We start from the raw sequence: 23,004 nt of genomic DNA on the forward strand, positions 1-23,004 counted from the left end.
ATTCCAGTTCATTTTAGTTCACTAAATATGTATATGTAAATATAAATGCATATATATATATATAATGTAATATTATTCAGCCTTAAAAAGCAATGAAATTCTGACACATGCAACAACATGAATGAAATTGGAAAACACTATATAGGCTAAGTGAAATAAGCAAGACAAGAAAGGATAAATAGTGAATGATTCCACTTATGAGATACCTATTGTAATCAAATTCATAGAGAAAAATAGAATGATGGTTACTAGTGGCTTGGGAGAGGGAGAAATGGGAGTTCTTGTTTAATGGATAGAGACTTTTCAACTTGGGATGATGGAAAAGTTCAAGAGATGAATAGAGAGGTGATGGTTGCCCAACAATGTGAGTATGCCTAATGCCAGTGAATTGTACACTTAAGAAATGGTTAAAATGGTAAATTTTTACAATAAAAGAGTACTTAACTAGCTTCATCCCATCATGACCACAAAAGGAACATCACGATGCAAACCTTTTACAGTCCTCCTAAACTCTGATTAAAATAAATACCCTAAATAAAAAGGACTTCAAAACCTCTGCATGCTTGGAAATCTAAACTGATTATGGCAGAAACACCATTTCAAGACAAACAGAATTCTCAACTTACTTTGGCTTGCCATGCTATGAGAATATTTAATGTAAAAAAGAGACACAGCTGAAAATGGAGATTTGGCTGTGGCTTTCCGATGTGTTCACTCAGAGGCTTCAAAATGCCCATCCTTCTTCCCATTAATGAAGGTTTGATTCAACCTTTCCATTAGCCCACAAACTACTATTAAAAAAGCCATTTATCAGATTAACACTGAGTACTGCAAAAGTCATCTGCAAGCGTCGTGCTCTTTTCCACGTAGGGGTTGCCATGCCAACGGCTGCTCCATGTTCACTGTACAGGAGTATCAACTTCAACAAAGTCCTGTTTCATGATTCTGAGGGCTAGCTCCATCCTGTTGTCCCTGACCACTTCCCAAATGTGCACACATGACAATGACCCCCTCCTCCCTGCCCCACCAAATCAGGGAACCAAGAAAGGGAGCAATGACAAAATCAGTTTGCTAAATGTCCACATATTGAAAATGTTGCAAGGCAGACATTATTATTTCCTCTAACTCTTATCCCCATCCTAAAGAAGTATAGACAAAGAATTTGATGTAATAACAGTTCAGATGTAATTCCTGAAAAAAGGGTGAAAAAAACTGGAGGCGAGATTATAATTACGCAAATTGTTGTAATAGACTGTGCCTGAAGAGTGGACAACTATAAATAAAATCGGGTAAGATATTCGGAATCTACTGGTGCTAAATTTTGTTGCAAACTTTGTTTTCAAGAAGGCCTGAAAACTTTTAAGTAAATGTGTTTAAATTGACTAGCAGTATCCAGCTTTTTGATTCAGAAGAAAGGCCTGAAACAGAGAGCCCTAGGAAACAATTTATCTTGACTCAAAACTAAATCTAACAAGTAATTACCAACCACAGTCAATGAGCCTAGCCTCATACCAAAAACTCATCAGTAAATCAAAGAAGTATCCAATCCAGTTTAAAAACGATTCACAGGAAACAAGCAAATGCTGTATAGACAATGGATTCCCAACTGAACAGGAGTCATATTATGTTGAAGTCTGCTGTAAATCTATGCCACACTTCCAACCACAATCAGCAATGGAAGAGAAAAAGGTCATTACAACTCTTAAACATATACAGTAAGCTCCCTCCAATATGAATGAGTTCCATTCTGAGAGTGTATTGCTAAATCCAATTTGTTCATAAGACCTGCTAAGTTAGCCTAGGTACCCAACTATTAATGACACAATTGGCTACATAGTACTGTACTGTAAAAGGTTTATGATACTTTTTTCACAAATAATACATAAAAAACACATAAAAAAATTAAACATTTTTGATCCTACAGTACAGTACCTTGAAAAGTACAGGAGGACAGTACAACAGCTGGTATACAGGGCCTGGCATTGAATGAACAGGCATGAAGAGTTACTGCCTGGAGGAGGGGGAGGAGTTGGGAGATGATATAGTTGAAGGACCCTCAGCAACAGGAGATGGAGGGTACACTGCAATTTCACTCATGCCTGATGTTTGCATCTTTGAAACTTTGCAACTTGAAGGTTCCTACCTACTGTATGGCTTTTAGGCATGAGATAGAAACATTGTATTGATAGCATCTACTTCAGCTAAAAAAAATTTTTACTTTTATTTGCTAGTTGTCACAAATCTGAAAGATATTGTATATGCATTAAAGTTTAATATTATGAACACACTACTGTGTAAAGAAGGAAGGATGTCTTGTAAAAAGATACAAATAGTGTTACAAAATTTCAGGAGGGCAATAATCAATCAAAATTTTAAATGACATTTGTTTGACATCTTGGGCACAGGAATAACATCACTGAAGAAAAACTTGTTCTTCTAGTTAGTGGCTCCTGGTTGAGAGCAGACATATAGGCCACGCGGGGTGATGATCTTACCCAAGAGACACCCAGCCCAGTCTTGACAGCCCTCATCGCCCCAGCCTCTTCTATGTAATCACAGGAATTATTCTAAGCCTAGAGAAAGGCCTACATGGATACAAAACCTTTTAATTTGTAGTTACTTCTGGGACACTAGAGCTTACACATCGGTCAGGCGTATACAAGAGATGCTGCCTTCTCAGTCTTTGAACATCTCTGGGCTGCTTAGAGCTTGTTTTCTGAACCTGGACATGTTGATGGATCGGTGTTGTGTTATGATACATCTGTAAGTGGAACTAAATACAGCTGTATTAAATCTATGTACTGTGATAGCAAGAGAGAATATTGATACTTTGCTGTATGAGAAATCCATTTTCCACAACCGTACATAGTATGATCATATTTGCAATTACATGTCCATAGTTACTGTATTGAAGAAAATATGTTCACCAAAGTGTTTACAGTCATTATCTCTGGAAGGTGGAATTCTGGTGATTTTTATTTTCATCTTGATGCCTTCCTGCACTATGACGTTTTACAGGGAACATATGTACTTTTTATAATCAGAAGGAAACAATAAACTAATTGTTTATTGATTAAACTAAATCATAATTTTACAGAAGAAACAACTTATAGGGTCTGGGGTGTGTGTTTGTGTGTACAGGCACACACACTTGCCCAGTCTCCCTAACTACCCTAATGCTAAAATCTCCTTCTAAACATTTTGGGGAGCACTGCCTTCCTCCCGTGGGGCCCAGGCACCCCTGGGTGATGTCTGCACATCCCCATCCTCCCTCCACATCCTGCTGTCCGTCCAGCAGCGTCGGGGAGCTGCCCCCGCACTGGGGGCAGCCATTCAAGAAGCAAGGAAATATTATGCAAGAACACAGGAAGTCAGAGGAGACAGGATTCTGGGCAGGCCTGGCAAGGAGTCTGTGTGAACTCCAGTGAACACGTGGACTGTGCTCAGCGGGGCTGAAGCCAGCAGAAAGCCTTCCCAGGGCGGCAAGAGAGAGCCGTCCACCTCAGGTCTCCAGCCAGAGGGCGGCCATCCAGAACTTGATGTACCTGATGTAAGGCAGATAAACCTAAGTCCCCACATTTCTATTTCTTGGCCCAAGTTCAAGGTGACTCCCCAGCACTCATGCACCATGACTCACCTCTGCCCCACATCACTCTCCCCACTACTCCCCCCAAATACAACATGACTCCATTCAGCAATTTCCAGGCCTGTTCCTCTCAAGGCCACCAGCTTTCTGACTCAGTCCTCTCACTGCCTCAGACTAAGGGACTCAGTACTTTCAGGTAGCTTACGTCCCTCATCTCACGTCAGTATCAACCCTGAGTACCCCAGATACGTTTATTTACACACACACACGAATCACAGAAGTAACAACCCCTTCTTTTGCAGTGGTTTATATTTTCCAAGCCCCAATCTAATTGGCAGAGCAGTGGTTACAGCAGCTATCTGACAGATGAAGAAACCGGGGCTCAGAGTGCGGTAGGAATGCTGTGTCTCTTGTTACCGGTGCTCTCCTTCACCCCAGAAGCCTGCCCCCTTCTTCCCTGGGATTAGGAGATGAGACAGCCTCACCTGGTAACACGGCTGCTCCCTTCTGTAGGAGCTGTGGGACAGAATGTAGACACACTCTGTCCCATCTCAACCACTTCCTCCTTAAGGAGGAGGGTCCGGTTGCTGCCAATGCAGTGAGTCCAGAACCTGCTCTCTGGCATCATGCCATGCCCAGGACTGACTCTCAAGGCTCTGGCCCTCTCCACTTTAACAGAACCTCCTCTTGGAGAGGGGGAAATTACAAGGGGACTGGGGAGGCTTTCGTCAAAACCCTCACTGATCACCTTTAACCTCCCATCTTCCTTCCCTAAGGAAGCACCTGGAAACAGGAGTTGGGACCAGGCTCCACCTGGATTTTACTTCACAATGGAACTGGGTCCCACCTACTGGCCCATTTTAAAGATGGAAAAACTGAGGCTCAGAGGTCACTTGGCTGGTTAGCACTCCTGTTTCCACCAGGTCACAGGAATTTCACTAGACATACAACAGGACATTTCCCAAGCAGAAAGGGCCTAGATGTAAGTGGCAGGATAGACAAGACTGGAGAGAAATCAGACTGAGGTCCTAGGCTCCTTTCAGTCTCCCTAATCCCCACTCCCCTACTCTCCCTTGCCTCTGTCAGGAGCAGACAGTGGTATTTTAGCACATAAAACCAGCCACACAGGGAACACCACCCACCCAGTCACTGCCCCTGGCCCGACAATTGCTAATTGTGGTGAGGACCGACAGTGGCATTCTCCTGGGACTCTCTTGTGTATTTCCAGTCGCCACCAACACACAATGGCCCCTACTTCTCTGGTGTAAACATTGCCAAATAAGACAAACAATAACATCACCATGACAGAAAAATAAGGTGCCCGCAGAGGCAGCACCAGCCAGGGGAGAGAAGGTTCTGCTCACACGGGCTCTTCTGCATTCTGGCTTTGCGATCACATTTTTGTGCCTCTGTTGTTTTGCCTGTATGATGAGAATGACAACTACTTCATCACGAGCTTTGGGGAAAAAAATTGAGCATTAAACAAATCTAAGAAGTGATGCCAGGTTGAGGACAAAGACCCAGCAACCCTGAAGTAATTATTTCACTTAACAAATATTCAAGGAGCACCTTATAGGTGTCCAGCACTGTCCCTAAACACTAAGGATACGGTGACAAAAAAGACAGAATGGCCCTGCCCTCAAGGACCTTGCAAACTAGTGGGGAGCCACAGAGAATAGACAGACAAGTGAATGACAGCACATTGGGGAGTGCTGTCTTTCAAAAAAAGAGAGCGAGAGAAGAGGGCTGGAGGTCAGCTGAGCGGGTCAGGGTAGGCTTCCCTGAGGACGTGATATTTAAGCGGAGCCCTAAGGCCCTGACAGCTGTCCACCTCAAAACAGGGCTGCAGGAAAGGCCAGCTCAGGCACGAGAGGTGTCAGGGATGTGGCAGATGACAGATCTGAGGCTGGAGCGCATGCCCTGCCAGGTTGCATGGTCACTGTGTGGCAGAGCCAGACTTGTCACATCCAAAGCCTCTTCCCACTACCAGGAAGACCACGAAGCACAGGCATCCCAAGGCATCAGCGTGTCCCTATTGCTATGTCTCTCGCAGCGAGCTGCCCGGCCTTTTAAACACCTTGGCCGCAGCACTCAGTCCCTCCAGCACTGTGCTTTGCTCAGCTCCTTAGTCACGTCTGACTCTTTGCCACCCCATGGACTGTAGCCCACCAGGCTCCTCTGTCCATAGGGATTCTCCACGCAAGAACACTGGAGTGGGTTGCCGTTCCCTTCTCCAGGGGATCTTCCCAACCCAGGTCTCCTGCACTGCAAGCGGATTCTATACTGTCTGAGCCACCGTGGGCCTACAATTAGGTATCACTTGTAAAACACAGAGCAACAAGTGGGACCCAAGCAGAGGTGGTGCAGACACAGCCCTGTAGGTCTAGAGATCTGGGGGTGCTGAATCAAAGGGCAAATTCCCACTGCATCAGGATGGCAGCAGCCCTGGACCCTGGACCCTGGACCCTCATCTTCGCAGATGAGGGGAGAACAGGCCAGGCAGAGAAAGGGGCATATGTAGGATCAGACCAATTTTTAGGAGTCCTGGAAGGTTCCTTAGTCTCTTGATGCTATCAGATTTTTCTCACATCTCAGGATATGGGAGAAATACAACTCAAATGTGGAAATCACTCTTGGCAAGAGCCCATAATCTTGGGGAAAGCTGGGGGTGAGGGCAGTTAAAAGCCCTTGAGAGGCTTGAGAGCAAGTGAGATATCTTCATTTAGAGTCGGCTAAAACTCCCTCCCAGTTGCAGTCAAATCCCTCCAACAGGCAGTGATGTGCCAAGTGATTATAAGGCTGTGCTTGTTAATAATGATGCCTTAATGGTTTGTACTTTATACTTTTCAAAGGTCTTTCTATTGAGATAATCATTGCAAAAATGACTTTCAAAGCATAAAAAAAGTCTTATTTGTCTTTTTTCAAAGTATTTTTTATTGAGGGAAAACTGCTTTGCAATGTTGTGTTGGTTTCGGCTGTACAACAACACAAATCAGCCATAATTATACCGACACCATCTCCCTCTTGGGCCTGCCGCTCCACCCCCATCTTACCCCTCTGGGTCAGCACAGAGTACCAGGCTGTGTTATGTAGCAATTTCTCACCAGCTATCTATTTTTACACATGCTTTTTAAAATGCTTTTAAAATGCATGGTTTTAGGGAATTCCCTGTAGATCCGGTGGTTAAGACTCTGAACTTCCACTGCAGGGAGGGTGGGTTCGATCCCTGCTTGGGGAATTAAGATCCTGCAAGCTGTGCGTCACAGACAAAAAAAAAAAAAAAAATTAAAAAATAAAAGGCATGGTTTTACTGAAATCCTAGCTCATTTCAAACTTATAATAATAGTACTCTTAGAAAGCAGGTAGTGTGTGTAACCCCCATTTAGGAATGGGAAACATATAAGAGGTCAAATTACCTTCCTAGGTCACACAAGTCAGAAAAGATCTAGAACAGTCTGTCAGTCCTAGAGGTTTCTGAGAGCTCATCTGAACCTCCTGTGGAGGCTGGCTTTGCCAGGGTTACAGAAGAAGTCAAAGTTGGCCCTGGGGGCATTTACAATCTGTTTGGCAAGACGAAGGGTAAGAAATATGGAATGCTTGTGGTCTTCCCCTGACACTAATTTTGGAGGCAAAGGAATTCAAGTGGGTGAAAGTTTGTCCCTTTCCAAAACAAACACGTCCTCTGCCTGGGCCCAGATCTAACTCCAGGAGAATTAAGTGACGTCATTCCCCTCGTAACATCTGGACCCATACAGGGAGCTACAGGTGACCAAGAATCTCAAGGCTTATGTTTATCTGAGCATGGAAAAGGTTCAAATGTGCACAAGTGGATAGTCTGGGAAAGAAAGAATTGACTTTCGCGGTCATCTCAGATTCCTTGCTGCCAGGGGGCTCTGGTCACCTGGATTTTCCAAGGCCCCATACTGGCCAGCAGCTGCCATGACCACACCAGTACCACGTGTGCCCATGACCCATCACCAAAATGACCCAAGTGGGAAAACAGCTTGCTAGGAGTTCAACAGTGGCAAAAATTGTCATTTTCAAAGGTAGTTTTACTTTGGAAAGGAAAAGAAAAGAAAAAAAAAAGAAAACCCCAGAGAGGAGTAGACACGGTGAGTGTCGTTACAGATCAGCCAGGTTAGATTTCCCTCCTTTCCCTTCCGGAGGCCTGTCTGGAGCTGTGGGCAGGCAGATGCTAGACTCAAATTCTAGCTCTAGCTAGACTAGGGTAAACACCACTTCCTGGGCTGTGGGGTGTCTTTGGCCGTTCCTTGAGGCTGCTTCCCAGGGACTGCCCAGGGCCCCAGACAGCCCCTGTGTCTGGGCTGCCTGCCCTGGGCTCTGTGGCTCTCTGCCACCTGCGGGCCTGGAGGACAAAGGCTCCGTCCACCTGGCTCCAGAGGGGGCCCTTCCTGGGCTGCTCAGGCCCACAGTTCAGCAGCCTGTACAGAGGAGGTATCAAATGTGAGCTCACCACTGAATAAGGCAATCCTCCCTGGGATGGGTGGCAATTTCCCAGTCCAACAACCATTTATGGATGACCGAGGGGCTGGGAAAGGAAGAAAAGACGAGGCACACAGTTGTCATGATGAGATTAAATTCCAACCCAAGGGCTTTCAGGAGCAGTGGCCTCCCTCAAGATACCCCTGGACATGGCACAGTAAAGTGACATGCTTGGCCTTTGCTGGTCCCTAGTGTGGGAACTCTCCCAGAGACTTGGGATCTCTGGCCAAGGCCCTGCTCACAAATGTCCAGCCCTGACCGCGAGTGCTTCTAAATACCTCCGGGAGAAGGTCATACCTGCTGGTGGAGGGAAGAACCCCAGCGACCCCACCAGGTGACTCCAAAAGATGGTCTTGGACTACACTTAGCCAAGAACACCAGAGTCCAGGCTTTAGGGAATGGTGCAGCCACACAACAGGAAAGGGGTAGGCCAAGGAACAGCTCAGTTGCCTCTTTGTGCAAGGGACACAATTCCCAGTGATGGGTACAGACTGCCAAAAAGCATGGATACCTCTCTCCCTTCAAACAGTGGAACACTGAATATCCTTTCACAGTGACCAGACTCAGAAACCTAAAATCTATGATGACAAAGGGCAAGAAGAAAGAGGATGAAAGCACCCATCAAATTATGAGGGGTAAGCAGGCTTCACATTCAAAATGAGAACATGAGATGAGCATCACACACTCAGCCACAGAGCCTGATGGAAGCTATTTAGAACACAGCAAGTTGTCCCCTTCTGGGCTCCCACTCTGGACCCCAAGAGGCATTTGTTACCCTCGGGCATGGTACAGTCCAAAAAGAAATACATTCTAGAGCAAACTGGGCACATTTGCAGATGACTGATTTCCTGAGATGCAGAGGGACATTCTCAGTCTCTGAGGTCATTCTTACAAAGGATAACCATGGTACCCTCCACCCACCCTTTGGTGCTTATGTTATAGTCAACTGGAAGATAATAGGTGTGCCCTGGGCATCTCCCTTAGGTTAAATAACCCAAGAGAAGCAGGCACTGCTCTTGTGGCCTCAAGGCAGCCCTAAGGTTCCATCACGTCATGACTCAGGTATCATGGTGTCCTCAACCTCTCAGCACCAGCCTGGGCCTCACCCCTTTCTCCCATACGTTTATACAGCTCCAGATTCAGTTCTGGAAGGAGCTGATTCACCAGTACTGGTCTGTACACCCTAATTATTCCTACCTCCTCATTTAACTCCAGCTGGTCACCCCACTGGAATGCCCAAAACCCATCTGCCTATCTAAATTCTACCTAATCTTCAAGACCTAGCTCTTAATGCTCCTCCATCAAACCTCCCTTTAAGACAGGCTGATCAGTTCCTTTTCTAACTATTCACAGTACACAATACTTACCCTTATTCACACTCAATTACTATCAATCTTCCAATTTGCTCAGTGTTTTGTCTGAGCTCTTTTTGACTTCCTAACAAGATAGCAACATCATAAAGATGGGGTGAGGACAACCATTAACATCAACCATTTTGCATGATTTTAAACAAATCAGTTTAGGAATTATTTGACTCACCAGCTAGACTCTAAGCCCCCTGAGTGCAAGGTCCATCTAAGCCTCTTTGAAACCTCACTGCATGGCATGGCACCTGAATTTAGTAGGTAACCTAGAATGTTTGTACACAGTGATGATGACAGTAGCCTCCCAAACTTCACTACATGCATGGTGGGGGATCCAGGAAGATGGGTAGGTTGATCTGAACAAAGGTTTCTGCCTAAATCGCTAACCCTCTGCATTAAGCCCAAAGTTCATGACATAAGATCAAGCTACTGAGCCTACAAGCAATTACTGGGCACCAAGTATGGGCCTCTGTTTTGAGTGCTGAGAACAGAAAAAGTTAACAGCACTTCTGTTCCTAAAGGGCTTACTTCCTAAGTGGTGATCAGAGAGATACACACACACACACACACACACACACACACAGAAAAGCAAACTGTAACAGCATCATCCTAGTAGCATGATACAGACTAAAGGCCATGTAAATGCAGGGGAAACCAATGTGCTGCAAACCAGGAAGGCTCCGTAGGGAAGATGATTTCTAAGAGAGAGTGGGTACTCCCCTACGTACCCTTTCCCGCCTGGCCATTTTAAACTTTCACCTGGAGTTAGTACTTTGCTGTTTGGCTTGCACTTGTCTTGGTGTATTGGGCATTCTTAAAGTGAAGCCCTGACTTCATAATACTTGCCTAATGCTTGCATTTGATGTAAAATCATGAGTCAGCCACATCTGTCTATGGTCTTCTGGGTTTTTTTTTTTTTTTTTCTTTCCTTTCTCCTCCTTTTTTTTCTTGTCAAGGAAAATTTAAAAAGGGCTCAAATCTACATGAACAAAAAAAGCACAGTCCAAGAGGCAGGCTTTCCTGCCCAAGTGACCCAAGAGACATCGATAAAGCAACTGTATGTTTTTTTAAATTAAGCATGATTTTAGGGACTCAAAATGTGCAAGATGTTTACAAGGCACATAAGAAAATCAGACATCCTTGCCCTTGAGCAACATGCAATGTTGTTGGAAAGACAAGACCACATGAAATGTCATTAGATAACAAGGAAATATAATCAGGCAGGCTCTGGCGAAAGCAACCAAGAGCTAGAAAGGAGTGGAGGGGGAGGTGCCCTACAGAAGGTTCTGTAGGACCTGGGGGACTCGGCCTCACACTAGGAAAGAGGAAGATACTCGAGCAGAGAGAGAAGTGGGGAGAACATCTGAGATGGAGAGACTGGGCTGAGGCAGCAGAGGTGGGAAGGAGTCCCATGACGTGGGGTGGGAAAGCCCCTAAGGCACAAGGAAGAGACTGGCATATTTGGGGTTCAGGAGGCTCACTGGGTGATGGTGAATGGGGTGCTGGGGCTGAAGTGGGGTCCCTTATTGCTAGTGAGATGAACTCCCACTGCTGTGTGGGCTGCCCTTGGGAAGAAAACTGGCCCAAGGATCCATGTCCTCATTCAGGCTTAGAGTGTGTCTGGCTAATCCTTGGAAATCTTTCAGAGAAACACACAAATCCATGAAAGGAACTCCCCTGCCGCCCTAAAGACTCTCTGTGCTCCAAGGACACGACAACCCTGCCTAAAACCGGGGCAGCAGCAGCACCTTGCAAACCGGTTCGGAGAGGCTAGGAAGGCTATTGTATCTTAGCAGCCAGGCTCCCTCCCAGCCAGTCACATAGCAGGGAAATGCATGCGGGCGGGCGGGGGATAATTTCCAGAGACTACCAGAAAGTTCGGGAAAGTGGGGCAGCCACACAGTGGACCAAGATTTCCCCCTGACATCCTGACCACCTCAAAGGGCCTTGCCAAATGGGAGGGACATGTCAGCTGCACCAGGACATGCAGAGCACAGGCAAGGAAGCCAGAAGACTGTGAAGGGGCTGGCTCCCAGGCCCCACCCACCACTCATTCCCCTAAATCCTTGGTACAAAAGAAAAGACAGACTCCTGCAGCATGGCGATAAGGTTACTTTTATAGAAGTTTCCTTGTCACCCGTGAAATGTGACCTTCATACTTCTCTTATCTTAATATCTGGATAAACACGTGTTGTGCAAGCACATAAATAAAGGTTCTAAAGGTGAAATGTGGTGTGTCCGGTAACACCACACAGCTCTTGAACCCAGGCACCAGAAAGCCCTTTCAGCTCCAGAGAGGACTTCTGTCTACCCCGGGCACCAAAATTAGCTTCATCAACCTCAGCCAGTGCTGGAGTGAAGGCTGCCATTCTAAAATAGCATCTGAGAACTCTTGGAAACACAGGAGAGAAACACAAGGGTATGGTCGTTTACAGACACCAAAGAAAGCAATTTCACTGGAGTGCTTCTTTAACCAACTACAGAGGAAGGAGGCAGTATTGTGGTTTATTCTGAAATCTTGATGGAGTGGATGATATTCTTCTAGTCCCTGAATTCCCCACATGGCATACTTTACATACTGTGATATACTTAATTAAGCTTGATTATCTTCATTCAGAAAAACAGCGCAGAGGTCATATGTTCTTTAAAAAGTAGTTATCAAGCGACCTGTGCTTTACTGGCACTGTCCTATAATTTCCAGAACACTCTGCAGAAACATCATGTGTCCCACTCCCCACACATCTGACCGTCCGGAACTGATTTTTCAAATTTTGTTTTCAAGTTCTGAAGAATGGGCCCTTGAACAGAAACCCTCCCAGGCACAATTTTCTGTTGTTTCCACATGGAATTCATAAACAGAGCGCCTGCATTTCACGTTAAAGCCATTCTTTCCTGCCACTGGGTATGACGTCCTTTCCAGGATCTTTCTCAATGCTCCAAAGTGCTTCGGCAACAGGAAGTCGTAAAGGTAGGAAGGAGGCCTGTAAATATTTGCTGTAATTACTCATTAGTAAGGAGAGTAGTTGGCCCTGAAGCTTGAGTCACCCCCTTTGTGCTCCTGCTCCTTTGCTACCCTGTAGCAGGAACCAAAGGGGACACCTGGGTCCAGTCCTGGCTTTCACTGCAGGTGGCATGGCTCTCTTCTTTTCACAGCTCAATTTGTCAAGCACAAAATTAGGATAACGTGTTGCCCTTCCTTCTCTCTGCTCTCCACACAGAGGCACTCAGAACAAATCTTCTTCAAAGTGGTAACAACATGAATTTTTGTTTTCGATCAAGAGTAAAATACACATCTTAAATTGATGGAAGTAGGGAAAACCACTAGGCCATTCAGATATGATCTAAATCACATCCATTATGATTATACAGTGGAGGTGACAAATAGATTCAAGGGGTTAGATCTGGCAGACAGAGTACCCGAAGGACTATGGATGGAGGTTCGTAACAGTGTACAGGAGGTGGTGACCAAAACCATCCCCAAGAAAAAGCAATGCGACAATTCAACGTGGTTGTCTGAGGATGCCTTACAAATAGCTGAGAAAAGAGGTGAAAATACACGTTTGTTAATACAAATACAACATTGAGAGAGAGACAGAACTGTCCGACTCGATACCCAGCACAGTGATTTAAATGATTATTACATAAACCCCCCCCCCACCAAAACCAAACATACACTTAGATGTATTTTTAAAGGATTTATAAAATGCTTCTGAATAGATTGAGACCATGTGCCCCCTTATTCATAGGGAACCACGGACTCCCCACAGTGATAGGTCATGAGCAAGGAGACTCAGACTGAAAATAAGACCAAAAGAGTCAACTAAAGCTGTTACAGAATTGATGAGCTTCTAAAAGACTCTCATACTGACTGTATCCCCAGCTATTGAAAGCAACCAACACCACAAGCAGGGTTAGTTAACCTCCAACATTACAACTATGACTGCAGAAAATGGACTCATTTCCTCACTCATGTATTTTAGTACATAGTCTCATCCAATAAAATCATTAATCTGTTGTGATTCCTAGCACTAACCTCTCAGGTTTGATTTTTTTTTTTTTTTTATCGGATGGTACCATGGAGGTGGGATGTAGAAAGTCACTGGAGGAATATAAGAAGAGATTTCTAACAATCCACTTCCTTGGTTTTGTAGAATTGGGAAAGTAAACCAGACACAGGCATGGCAAATCAATACACACATTTTTAACAGAGTTGTTTTCCTTACTGACATACCATCTTTTCTGAAATACCTTTCCACATGAGAAAAAGAACTGCTTCCCAGAGTGATTATCTCACATAGAAGTTACTTGTAACTTTAAAACCGAAGAATTTTTCCAAGCTGGTGGGGGGAGTGCGGAATGTTCCTAGGAATATGCAAAGGTTCTGATGGTCATGACAGATAAGCTTTGCTGATGTACAAGTGACCTCTGGAAAAAGTCTAAGGTGGTCAAGCTAACCGGTAGTCTTAAAAATTTAGAGGGAATTAAAAAAGACCACTTAGAAGTAGGTAACATTCTAGTCCATTCCACACCTGTCTTCTTGACTCCAGAGGGCTCATAGGGCCCTGTCACTCTTCTTGAGATCAGACCATTGGTGACAGATTGCACCCAACCCCTACCTGAAAGAGCTTCCCTATTGGCTCAGATGGTAAAGAACTTGCCTGCAATGCGGGAGACCTGAGTTTGATCCCTAGGTGGGGAAAATCCCTTAGAGAAGGGCATGGCATTTGGCACCGCATTCCAGTATTCTTGCCTGGAGAATTCCATGGACAGAGGAGCCTAGTGGGCTACAGTCCATGGAGTCACAAGAGTTGGACACGACTGAGTGACTAACATTTCATTTCATTTCTACCTGAAAACCACAGATACTGCAAAGGGCACGCCATGCATGGCTACCATACACAGAGTCATGTGCAACTGCCAACATGGCTTGCTTCTCTCCTTAATGACATGTTCACGCAATTGTGTTTTAGAGCACTGGGAAAACTCAAGAAGCCCTTCGGAGTTCACAGTGCAGAGGCCAATGGTGTGATGACTGTGAAAGCTTAGGACTCATCAGAAAAAGGCCCCTATAAAAATGCACTGTACTATTATTGTAATGATCATAGCTATTCTTTATTCTCCCCTCCATTCTCTCCTTCCTGTGATTACAATTTCAAAAGATCATTAGAGCCAGAGGCTGTTTTGTGCATCTTAATTTGGAGATGGCTCTTCAAAAGTTATAAAGAGCTTCTCACAGGTTCTTCTGCACAACGGCGTCCGAAGTTTGCAGTAATTACTGAATTACTGCCACCTGTTAAGAGTGGGACATGGAGGGCTTCCCTGGTGGTCTAGCGGTTAAGAATCTGCCTGCCAGTGCAGGGGACACGGTTCAATCCCTGGTCCAGGAAGATCCCACATGCCCTGGAGCAGCCTGGGCCTGTGTGCCACAACTATTGAGCCTGTGTTCTAGAACCCGAAAGCCAAAACTCCTGAGCCTGCGTGCTGCAACTAGCGCAACCCTCTTTCCCTAGAGCCTGTGCTCCACAACAAGAGAAGCAACGAGAAGCCTGTGCACTGCAAGTAGAGAGTAGCTCCTGGTCCTTGCCACTGGAGAAAAACCCGCACACCATTGAGGAAAACCTATGAAAAATAAAGAGCTTCCAGTGCTTCCAAGTCTGCCCTTCAGATCCCTGTCTGTGTGTCAGGGTCAAAACAAGTGATGAGTCACAAAAGAGAAAAGTAATTATAATAATTATAAATACAACAGCAAAAGCAGTTATCGTTTATAGACTACTTGCCACAGGTCCGGAATGGTATTTACAGACATCTTAGGTGAGGTAAGGTGGTGTGGATCACCGGTTAAGAGTAAAGGCTCCGAAGGCATTTTGCCCCATTTGAATCCGAGCCTTGACCATAGGCCATACTACCTATTTGACCTTTGGCATCTCGCTTTTCTCTGCTTCAGCTTTCCCATCAGGGAATTGGGGATAATAACAGGGCTTATCTTATGGGTGGTTATGAGGATTAAAAGAGCTCATGCATGGAAAATTCTGAGGATGGTGCCTACACAAACAAGACTGAGGGTTTTTTGTTTGTTTTGTCCTACTGCAGATATAATTAATATTAAGGACACACATTCCTAGTATGTAAAAAGACCTCCAATAAACTGTTTGAGGATGGTGGAAAATGTGAAGATAAAATTTCATGGCCATTTTAAGAAGCAGTAAAAAAATGAACCACACGAGAACTAAGCCTGTGCCGGGCACTGGGCTCCCCATCCCCCCATTACCAAGGGCAGACGTGTGGGTTGACAGACAGGTGGGTACAGGTAAGGTTAAGTCACACTACAGAATTTTAACTAGATGCACACGCCAACCTCCTCCCCCATCTCCAAGGGAGGGAGAAACACTGGCGGTGAAATGTGGACCTCTCTGAGACCTGAACAGTAAGACCCTGAAAGGTAGGGCAATCACCAAATCAGACATCCAAGAGCAAGGGCTCACCTTCTCCAGATCACAGAACTTACGAAAGGCTATCAGTGCTGAACTGACTTCCCCTGGGGGGAATAATACTTATATCCCTAACACTAGCAGCCATTCAGAGACTCACACACCACCCTCTGAAGCCCACTCACAAAGCCCAGATTAAGAAGTTCCCTCTCCCTTCTGGGTCTTCCTAGAATCTCGGCTGTCTCCACGATTACCCTTAATGGGACCAGAATCTCCACCCCATCACTCCCAGACCCCTACTAGGTGCCTCCCTTCATGCCCCTCACCAAAGCAAGTGTGCAAAAAATAGCAAACATTCAATTCTGGGGGCCCTTCTGTCTATGGTGTCGGAGAACACCCCAGGGATACTCTTGAACCCTCTACTCATCACTCCTGACACTATCTGTGTCTGACCTTCACTCAGAGCCAGTCTTTATGCTGGTATCAGGGCCTCTCCTGTGTGATTCCAGGGGAAACTAGGAACCCATTCTGCCACTCCCAAACACATAGTACTTTCAATAATTATGCTTATATGTGATTAAGAACTTCTTTAGCTTCAAAAGGTTTGATCTCGATAGAAAAGTGACAAGTAAGCTGCCAGCTGCCTATATTTTTAGGTAAGCTTCCTTGTGTGTCCTTCCCTCCCCCCAAACTACACAACTTGAAGACCAAGACCAAATCCCTTATTCCTTAATGTCTCAACATTTTATCCAGAGAGGGAGTAGGTGTTCCATACACATTCGCTTTCATATTGGTTTATATCATGGTATGAACAGCAGAGCTAATTTTCATCAAGATACTAGACATTAGTACTGGGCGAGTGAGGATAAAGGGTACTGGGAATCCTGGGGGCAAACACTGCCAACTTCACAATATTGGCAAAAGCCTTACCTGCTATGAACTATAAATGAAGGTCAGTACCAAACGCAAAAGGGAAGATTCATCAGGCTAAAACAAAAAGTCATGTTGGTATGAGCCAGAACTGAGGGGCGGAGGGGGGGGGTGCGGGGAGCCAGTACTACTGGAGAGATTTCCTGAGAAGTGGAAAAGCCTAAATCTTAAGATAATTAATGACAGCAAATATTTTCAAATGTATTGGGCTAAAATCCTGGAGTACTAAGAATTATCTAATTGGTTCTGTTCTATTTGTAAACATTTTACAGAATAGATTCCTAGAACATTGAGGATCCCCTATACACACACACATACAGAGAGAGAGAGAGACCGACTGATTTACATTTGAAGTGAATTAAACAGTTTTGTTTCATGGTTTTCACTCCTAGTGAAACTGCCAACTTATTCAGTACAGGAATCAACTTAGTACCCTCTTGGATGTCTCCACTGACAGGTAGTTCTCGACTTCACAAAGAAATCTTCTCCACTGGGGAATAGTCCTTACATAAAACTGTAAGATTCCCATAAGCAATATTGAAAAAACCTGTAGTCACAGCATTCTTTTGAACTTCACAAAAGCTGTGTGAGTTAAATTTTATTCACCTGAATCTAACTGTGTTACATCAATTTCTTATTACCTAGTAATGCAATTGGAAATAGAGATCAAATGTTAAAGGAATGTTTATAGAAAATATATTTACATTGAGAAAAACTGCCTTAGATTTGAATAAGAGGTGGACTTTGATTTTACTTTAGCAGAGGAACAACTACATCCAGGGGCAGGAGAGGAGATTTCTGATCCTCTTTCCACGGAGGCCCTACATTAAGCAATAGAAGCCTTCAGGGAAGGAGCTCTGAGCTGTCTAGCTCCGGGAATGGACTTTGATCCCTGAGCATCCAAGGATCTGATTTACATTTATCCAAACCACTCTCCAATCCCCATGTACCTAAGAACTTCCTGACTCTTTTGTCTTTCAGGGAAGGGACTCAAAAATTGTCTGATCAGGAAGTGAGTAGCCCAGACAGTTTCTAGTTCTTCACACCCAGGAATCCTGATTAAAGGGACCTTCACTTCACTCCTGACAGGTGAGTGCAGAAAGTGAGTGCAGCACCCTTAGCAAGTTTCGGGTTCCAGCCATCTCTGATGTCAGCAGGAATGCCCACTACCACTAAAAAAGCACACTTTGAAACCCTCTGTCAAGGCCAGCCAAACGTTTAGAAAGTAAACTCTTTATTATTAAACATTAACATCTCCATCGACGCATGAATGTTCTGGAACAAAACAATCCTGCCCACTTCTTGATCGACTGTTGTTAGAAGGAACACTGTGAATGTTCCGTGCATCTTGAATTTGGGGGAAGAAAAGACTGCTGAACCAGAAGAATCGCATCTTAAGAATCTATACACAGAATCCTAACCTGAAAGCCTCATACAGAACTTGTGAAGCACTCTGGCAAAGCTAAGGATCACCACTTAGATGACACACCAACTTTCAATGCTCTGGTTCACGTATTTTAATTATACCTTGGTCCTTCAAGGAGCCTGCCCCCAGCAAACAGAGCCAGACTAGAAAAGTAAATATATCTCAAAACACTTAGCCCAACATGAATTGGACAGCCTCTCACAGGACTCCGGATGATGAGAGACACAAATGTTTGTCCCGTCGGTCTGCGACATAAAAACCAAGGCAAGTCGCAAAGCAGACAGGCAGGGCCACCGGCTCTGGCCTCCTAGACATCTCACAGGCAATCCCCACAGTGGTTCTTAAACCTGAAGCTCTCGGGAATAATTCAGAGCCTGATTACCCAACTCTTTTCCAGCTCCGATTCTGGCTCCCTCTATCTCTAGCAAAAGAGGCACTACAGTCAGGTATGTCGAAATAACTTCTCCGCTGCTCCCAAGTTTCCTGAAACGATTAACATATGTAACAGCACAGAACCCGCGCACAGCCGCGCGGGAGAAACTGACGCCTCACACATCTGTCAAGACTACAGTCAGGCCCCACCTCCGCGATTGCAACATTCGCCGATAGGCATCACAGTTGTAAAATGTACAATAAGTTCCCTCACCGGCTCCGGAGCCCAGCGTGCGCGCAGAGGAGCTGACTATAACTTTGTTTTTTGACTGTTCAATCATTGTTATTGGCAGGCTATACTGGGCTTACAAAATGCGTTGGAACCTTAATGTCCCTTCCCTGCTTCGCTGCCCTTCAAAGACAGAAGACTCCAGGGCTGCTCCGAGGCCTCCGGGGGCGCGCGCCCGCTGCGGTCTCCGGGGCCCAGATCGGCCGGGGCAAGACTCCCTCAGCCATCTCAGGCCTGGGGGCGCCGCAGTGACGCGGGAGGGGCAGCTGCGGCCGTAAACTCGCAGTTAGACTCAATCCCCTCCCCTTCTCCCCTCCACCACCGGCAATCCGGGAGCGAAGGGCCCGGGCGCTCTGCCAGATAGGGCGCGATTTGCTCCCGTTTATCAAACCCTTATCGGTGCCCCGAGGTGGGAACCGCCGCTTTCGACCAGAGGATACACGGTTTCTGGCTCCGGTCCCGAAGTCGGAACACGAGTAAATCGACCCAAGCACTGAGCTCTTCGGGCTCCCGGGTTCGAGGCCGGTCACTCCCGCCCATCGCGGCTGGGTCCCACATCTCCGAACCACCGCACAGCCCCCCCGCCAGCGCCAGCAGTTGATCTCCGGAGGCTCAGATCCTTCAGCCGGCCCAGCACGCATTCAATTACAGTTCTCCGCACCCCAGCCCCGCCAGCCACGGTCGAACACCGGGCCGAGAGCTCCAGCCCGCTGGGGCGGCACGAGTGGAGGTTGAGAGGAGAGGGGAGCCAGGCTGCAAGCTGCGCACGACGGCAGGGGGCAAGGTGGTTCCCACGTCTGCGCGCCACGCCGCGCACTCTCACCCTCGCCGGGAGAGGGCAGGAGGGCAGAGAGAGTTGGCCCGCGATGCCTCTCACCCAGTGCCGAGAGGCTGGCGAGGGCAAGCGGGCAGATCGTGGCTGCCCTTCTCTGTCCTCTTGGGAGAGACACCGGGACCTGCCGCGAGTGCCCGGTGTCGCCATCCCCTCCCCACGCACGGAGACGGCTGCTTCCGCGAGGCAGCTGGGCCCACTACCCATTCCCCCGCCGAGGCAAGGTGCGGGATCAGGAAAGGGACTTCTCCCAACTTCCGTGGGGTCTGGAGCCCTGGAGTGGGTCCCTTCGCTGCGCCCTGGCCGCTCTGCCGGGGCCCCTGCCAGCGCCGCGTTCTGCCTCCGGCCCCTTGCCAGTTCTGGGAGGCAGCGCGGGCAGAGCTCATTTAGAAGGACCCCACGGGTCCCGAGGAAAAGAGTGGATGCTGCCCCTCAAGTGGGCCGTGAGAAAGTCGAAAAGTTGACTTGAGCGAGTCAACCAAGAAACGTTTCAAGTCGTTTCAAACGTTCACGCGAGTCGCGTGAGTTTGGTGCGGGGCTTGGAGGGGGATAGATATTGGAAGGTACCTCGGGAGCACCTCCGACCTCTAGGGCCATTTCCTGGCTTCGTTGTCAGATTCCCGGCGCGGATTCCCAACTCCTTCGGGCCACAGAACTCTCGACCGCGAAGCCCGAGCGGCGTGTCCCCAGACTGGACACTTGCGCTCCCCTGCCAAACCTTCCAAATCTATCCCTGGGTCTTCAAAGTCCCCTCTGCGCTCCTCTCCCAGCGGCGGTCTCGCGGGGAGCCCCGCCACCCCCACCCCGGACCAACTCCCCTGCCGGCTCGGACGCCTGCTTACCTTTTCTTCTCCTTGTCAGCTGTCATTGTCGCTGGGGCCCTTTGAGGTTCCGAGCACCTGAGCTCCAGGGCCGGTGGGGGCTGCAGCCGCTACTTTCGCTGTGGCCCTAGCCCACTCCTCGAGGCCCACGCCGGTGTGAAAGGTGCCAGGTGCTCGCAGGTCCCGAGCGTCCGCACGGTCAGGTGGAAGTTGCGGGCGGCAGGCTTGGTGCGGGGGAGGTGGGTGGAGAAAGGTGACAGGGAGGAACCTGCACCGGGAGGCGGGGTCGGGAAAGGAGTGGAAGGACGCTGTCAAACGCAAAAAGAAAAGTGGGGGGCGGGGGGCAGCGAGCAGGGGGCTGAAGTTTCTTTTTCCTTCGAAAAGGAGTCAGGAGTCGCTTTTCTGGGTTTTCGAAATACAAGAAGTGGCTTGAAAACGACGGGAGTTGGCAGAGTCCAGGGCCGGGCAGACGCGGAGGCTGAGATGACCATACAGTCTCAGGACACTGCCGAGGATTGTACGGCCGCCTCAGGAAAGCTGGGGCGGGAGGCGGCGGGCGCCGGAGCCGTGCGTCGGGCCGCTCCCGAATGTCGGGCTCGCGGGGCGGTCAGCCCACTTTAAAAACTCCGGCGGCCGGCGGGGGTGGGGAGGGCGCGAGGGGCGCGGGCGCAGCGGGCGGGGGGAGGGCACGCGCAAGCAAGCAGGCCCCGCCCCCGTCCGCCCCGCCCCGCCCGCGCCGCGCGCGGGGGCGGCCCACGGCGTCCCGGCCAATCGGGCGGCGCGGCCGCAGCCTGTGCCCTGACCCCGGCCCGCCCCGCTGCCCCCGCTCTAGGCTCGGCAGCGGCCCGCCCGCCCCGCCCCCGCCCTCTGCGGTTAGCGAAGTTGTTTATGAGGTCGGCGGGGTGGCGGGAGGTAGGCGGGACCCCGCACCGAGGAGGCGCACCTTGGTGGGGCTAAGCAGCAGCGAAGACTGGGTTTCGGGGGGCACTTGCAGGAGCGGCTGTGCCCCCGTAAGCCGGGGTCCTCCCACCTCTGCCCTGTCCTTGGGACCCGGGCTCAACCGCGAGCTCCCAGGGTGCCGCGCTTCGTGGAGCCGCTCGGCGATGCTGCGCTCCCGCGTCCCTCGCCCCGCTGCCTGTCACACCGGGCCCGGGGCGGGAGATAATTCAGATGCCCCCAAACGCTGCGCACTCGGTCTGGGCGATGTGTTTTTCTGGCAGAACACAGCTAGCTTAGCAGTCCCGAAAGAGAGAGGCAGGGAGACCGATCACTTGTGCCTGTCGGATCCGGGGAAACAGTGCAGTGAAATGGAGTTATTGCTGCCTCTGCTCTTCTTTTCTTCCTTCACCTGGCACGTCGGTTGCCTGCGGGGTTGCGCCGAGCTGGAGGGGATACCTGATCGAAGGTCCTAAGGGCGGTCTGGCTTGCCGCGCCCAGCTCCCAACTCCTGGCCACCGCCGCGCGGGTCCCGGCCAGTTCAGAATCGGAGAAGCAGTCTGGCTTTATAGCGTGATCTCGGGATAAGAGTTGACAGCGTGTCCTGAAATCGCATAATTTCAGGGCTGCTCATTGTATCTCCGCGGTCCAGTTGGTAACGAAAAGACTGCAGGTGTAGGGAGATCAGAGGTCCAGGGGCCGTCAGAGCCCAAGGTTTTCCAGCTGCTCTTGCGGCGCTGCCGGGGACCCGCGCCCGCTGGAGATCCCGTGCTCTGTGCTGCCGCTGACTCCTCTCCCAAGAATCCCACCCTATTCCCTACCTACATGGTGGCGATCCAGCAGGGATGTTTCTGGAAGGGACCGGGAGGATTTTAATCTTTGAAACTCATTTGAGAAGGGCGCACGGGTGTGAGTTGAAGAGAAAGCAAGGATGGCGGAACTGGTCCACCCTGGGACCCTAAGCCTTGCTGTTCCTTTCCCACCCTTAGCTTCCCCATATTTTATACAAAAACCATCTGGTAAGGTACCTTCAGTACTGTTAGGCTAAGTGAAATAAGCTAGTCACAAAAAGGCATATGCTATGTGATTCCACTTTTGAAGTTTCTAAATTAGTCAGATTCATAGAAGAAACAAACCAGAAGGGGGTGGTGTGAGGGATTCATGTTTAATATGCATAGAGGTTTAGTTTTGCAGGATGAAAAAGTTCTAGACGATGAACAATGTGAACATATTAACAATACTGAATTGTATGCTTAAAATGGTCAAGGGGGTGTTTATGCTTTTTAAAACATAATACAAAAGGAAATATCAAGAAATAAGATACATAAGAAGAGTTTGTTTGGTATAAGTTTCTGTCACCACCAAAATACAAAATAAACATGTGTTTTCCCCCTGGCAACCTGCAAGAGGGGCGGGAGCACCTTTCAGGAGCTTTTGGAAGGCACTGGCAAGCGGAATAGGAATAGGTGAAAAAACCAGCAGAGAACTGGGGAAACAGGCATATTTCCTCATTTTCC

General features: G+C 48.0%; 1 protein-coding gene across 1 annotated transcript in view; it reads right to left on the reverse strand.

Moving 5' to 3' along the window:
* Positions 1-20,676, reverse strand: part of EPAS1 (endothelial PAS domain protein 1) — a 91,172-nt gene extending 70,496 nt beyond the window's left edge. The window contains exon 1 of the mRNA XM_043918103.1: positions 20,573-20,676. Coding sequence (XP_043774038.1) covers positions 20,573-20,598 — 26 coding nt within the window. The 5' untranslated portion in view covers positions 20,599-20,676. The remainder of the gene's footprint in view (positions 1-20,572) is intronic.
* Between the last annotated feature and the right edge of the window lie 2,328 nt (positions 20,677-23,004).

The sequence above is a fragment of the Cervus elaphus genome, chromosome 11, assembly GCF_910594005.1.
Source record: "Cervus elaphus chromosome 11, mCerEla1.1, whole genome shotgun sequence".
In the NCBI taxonomy this organism is placed as follows: domain Eukaryota; kingdom Metazoa; phylum Chordata; class Mammalia; order Artiodactyla; family Cervidae; genus Cervus; species Cervus elaphus.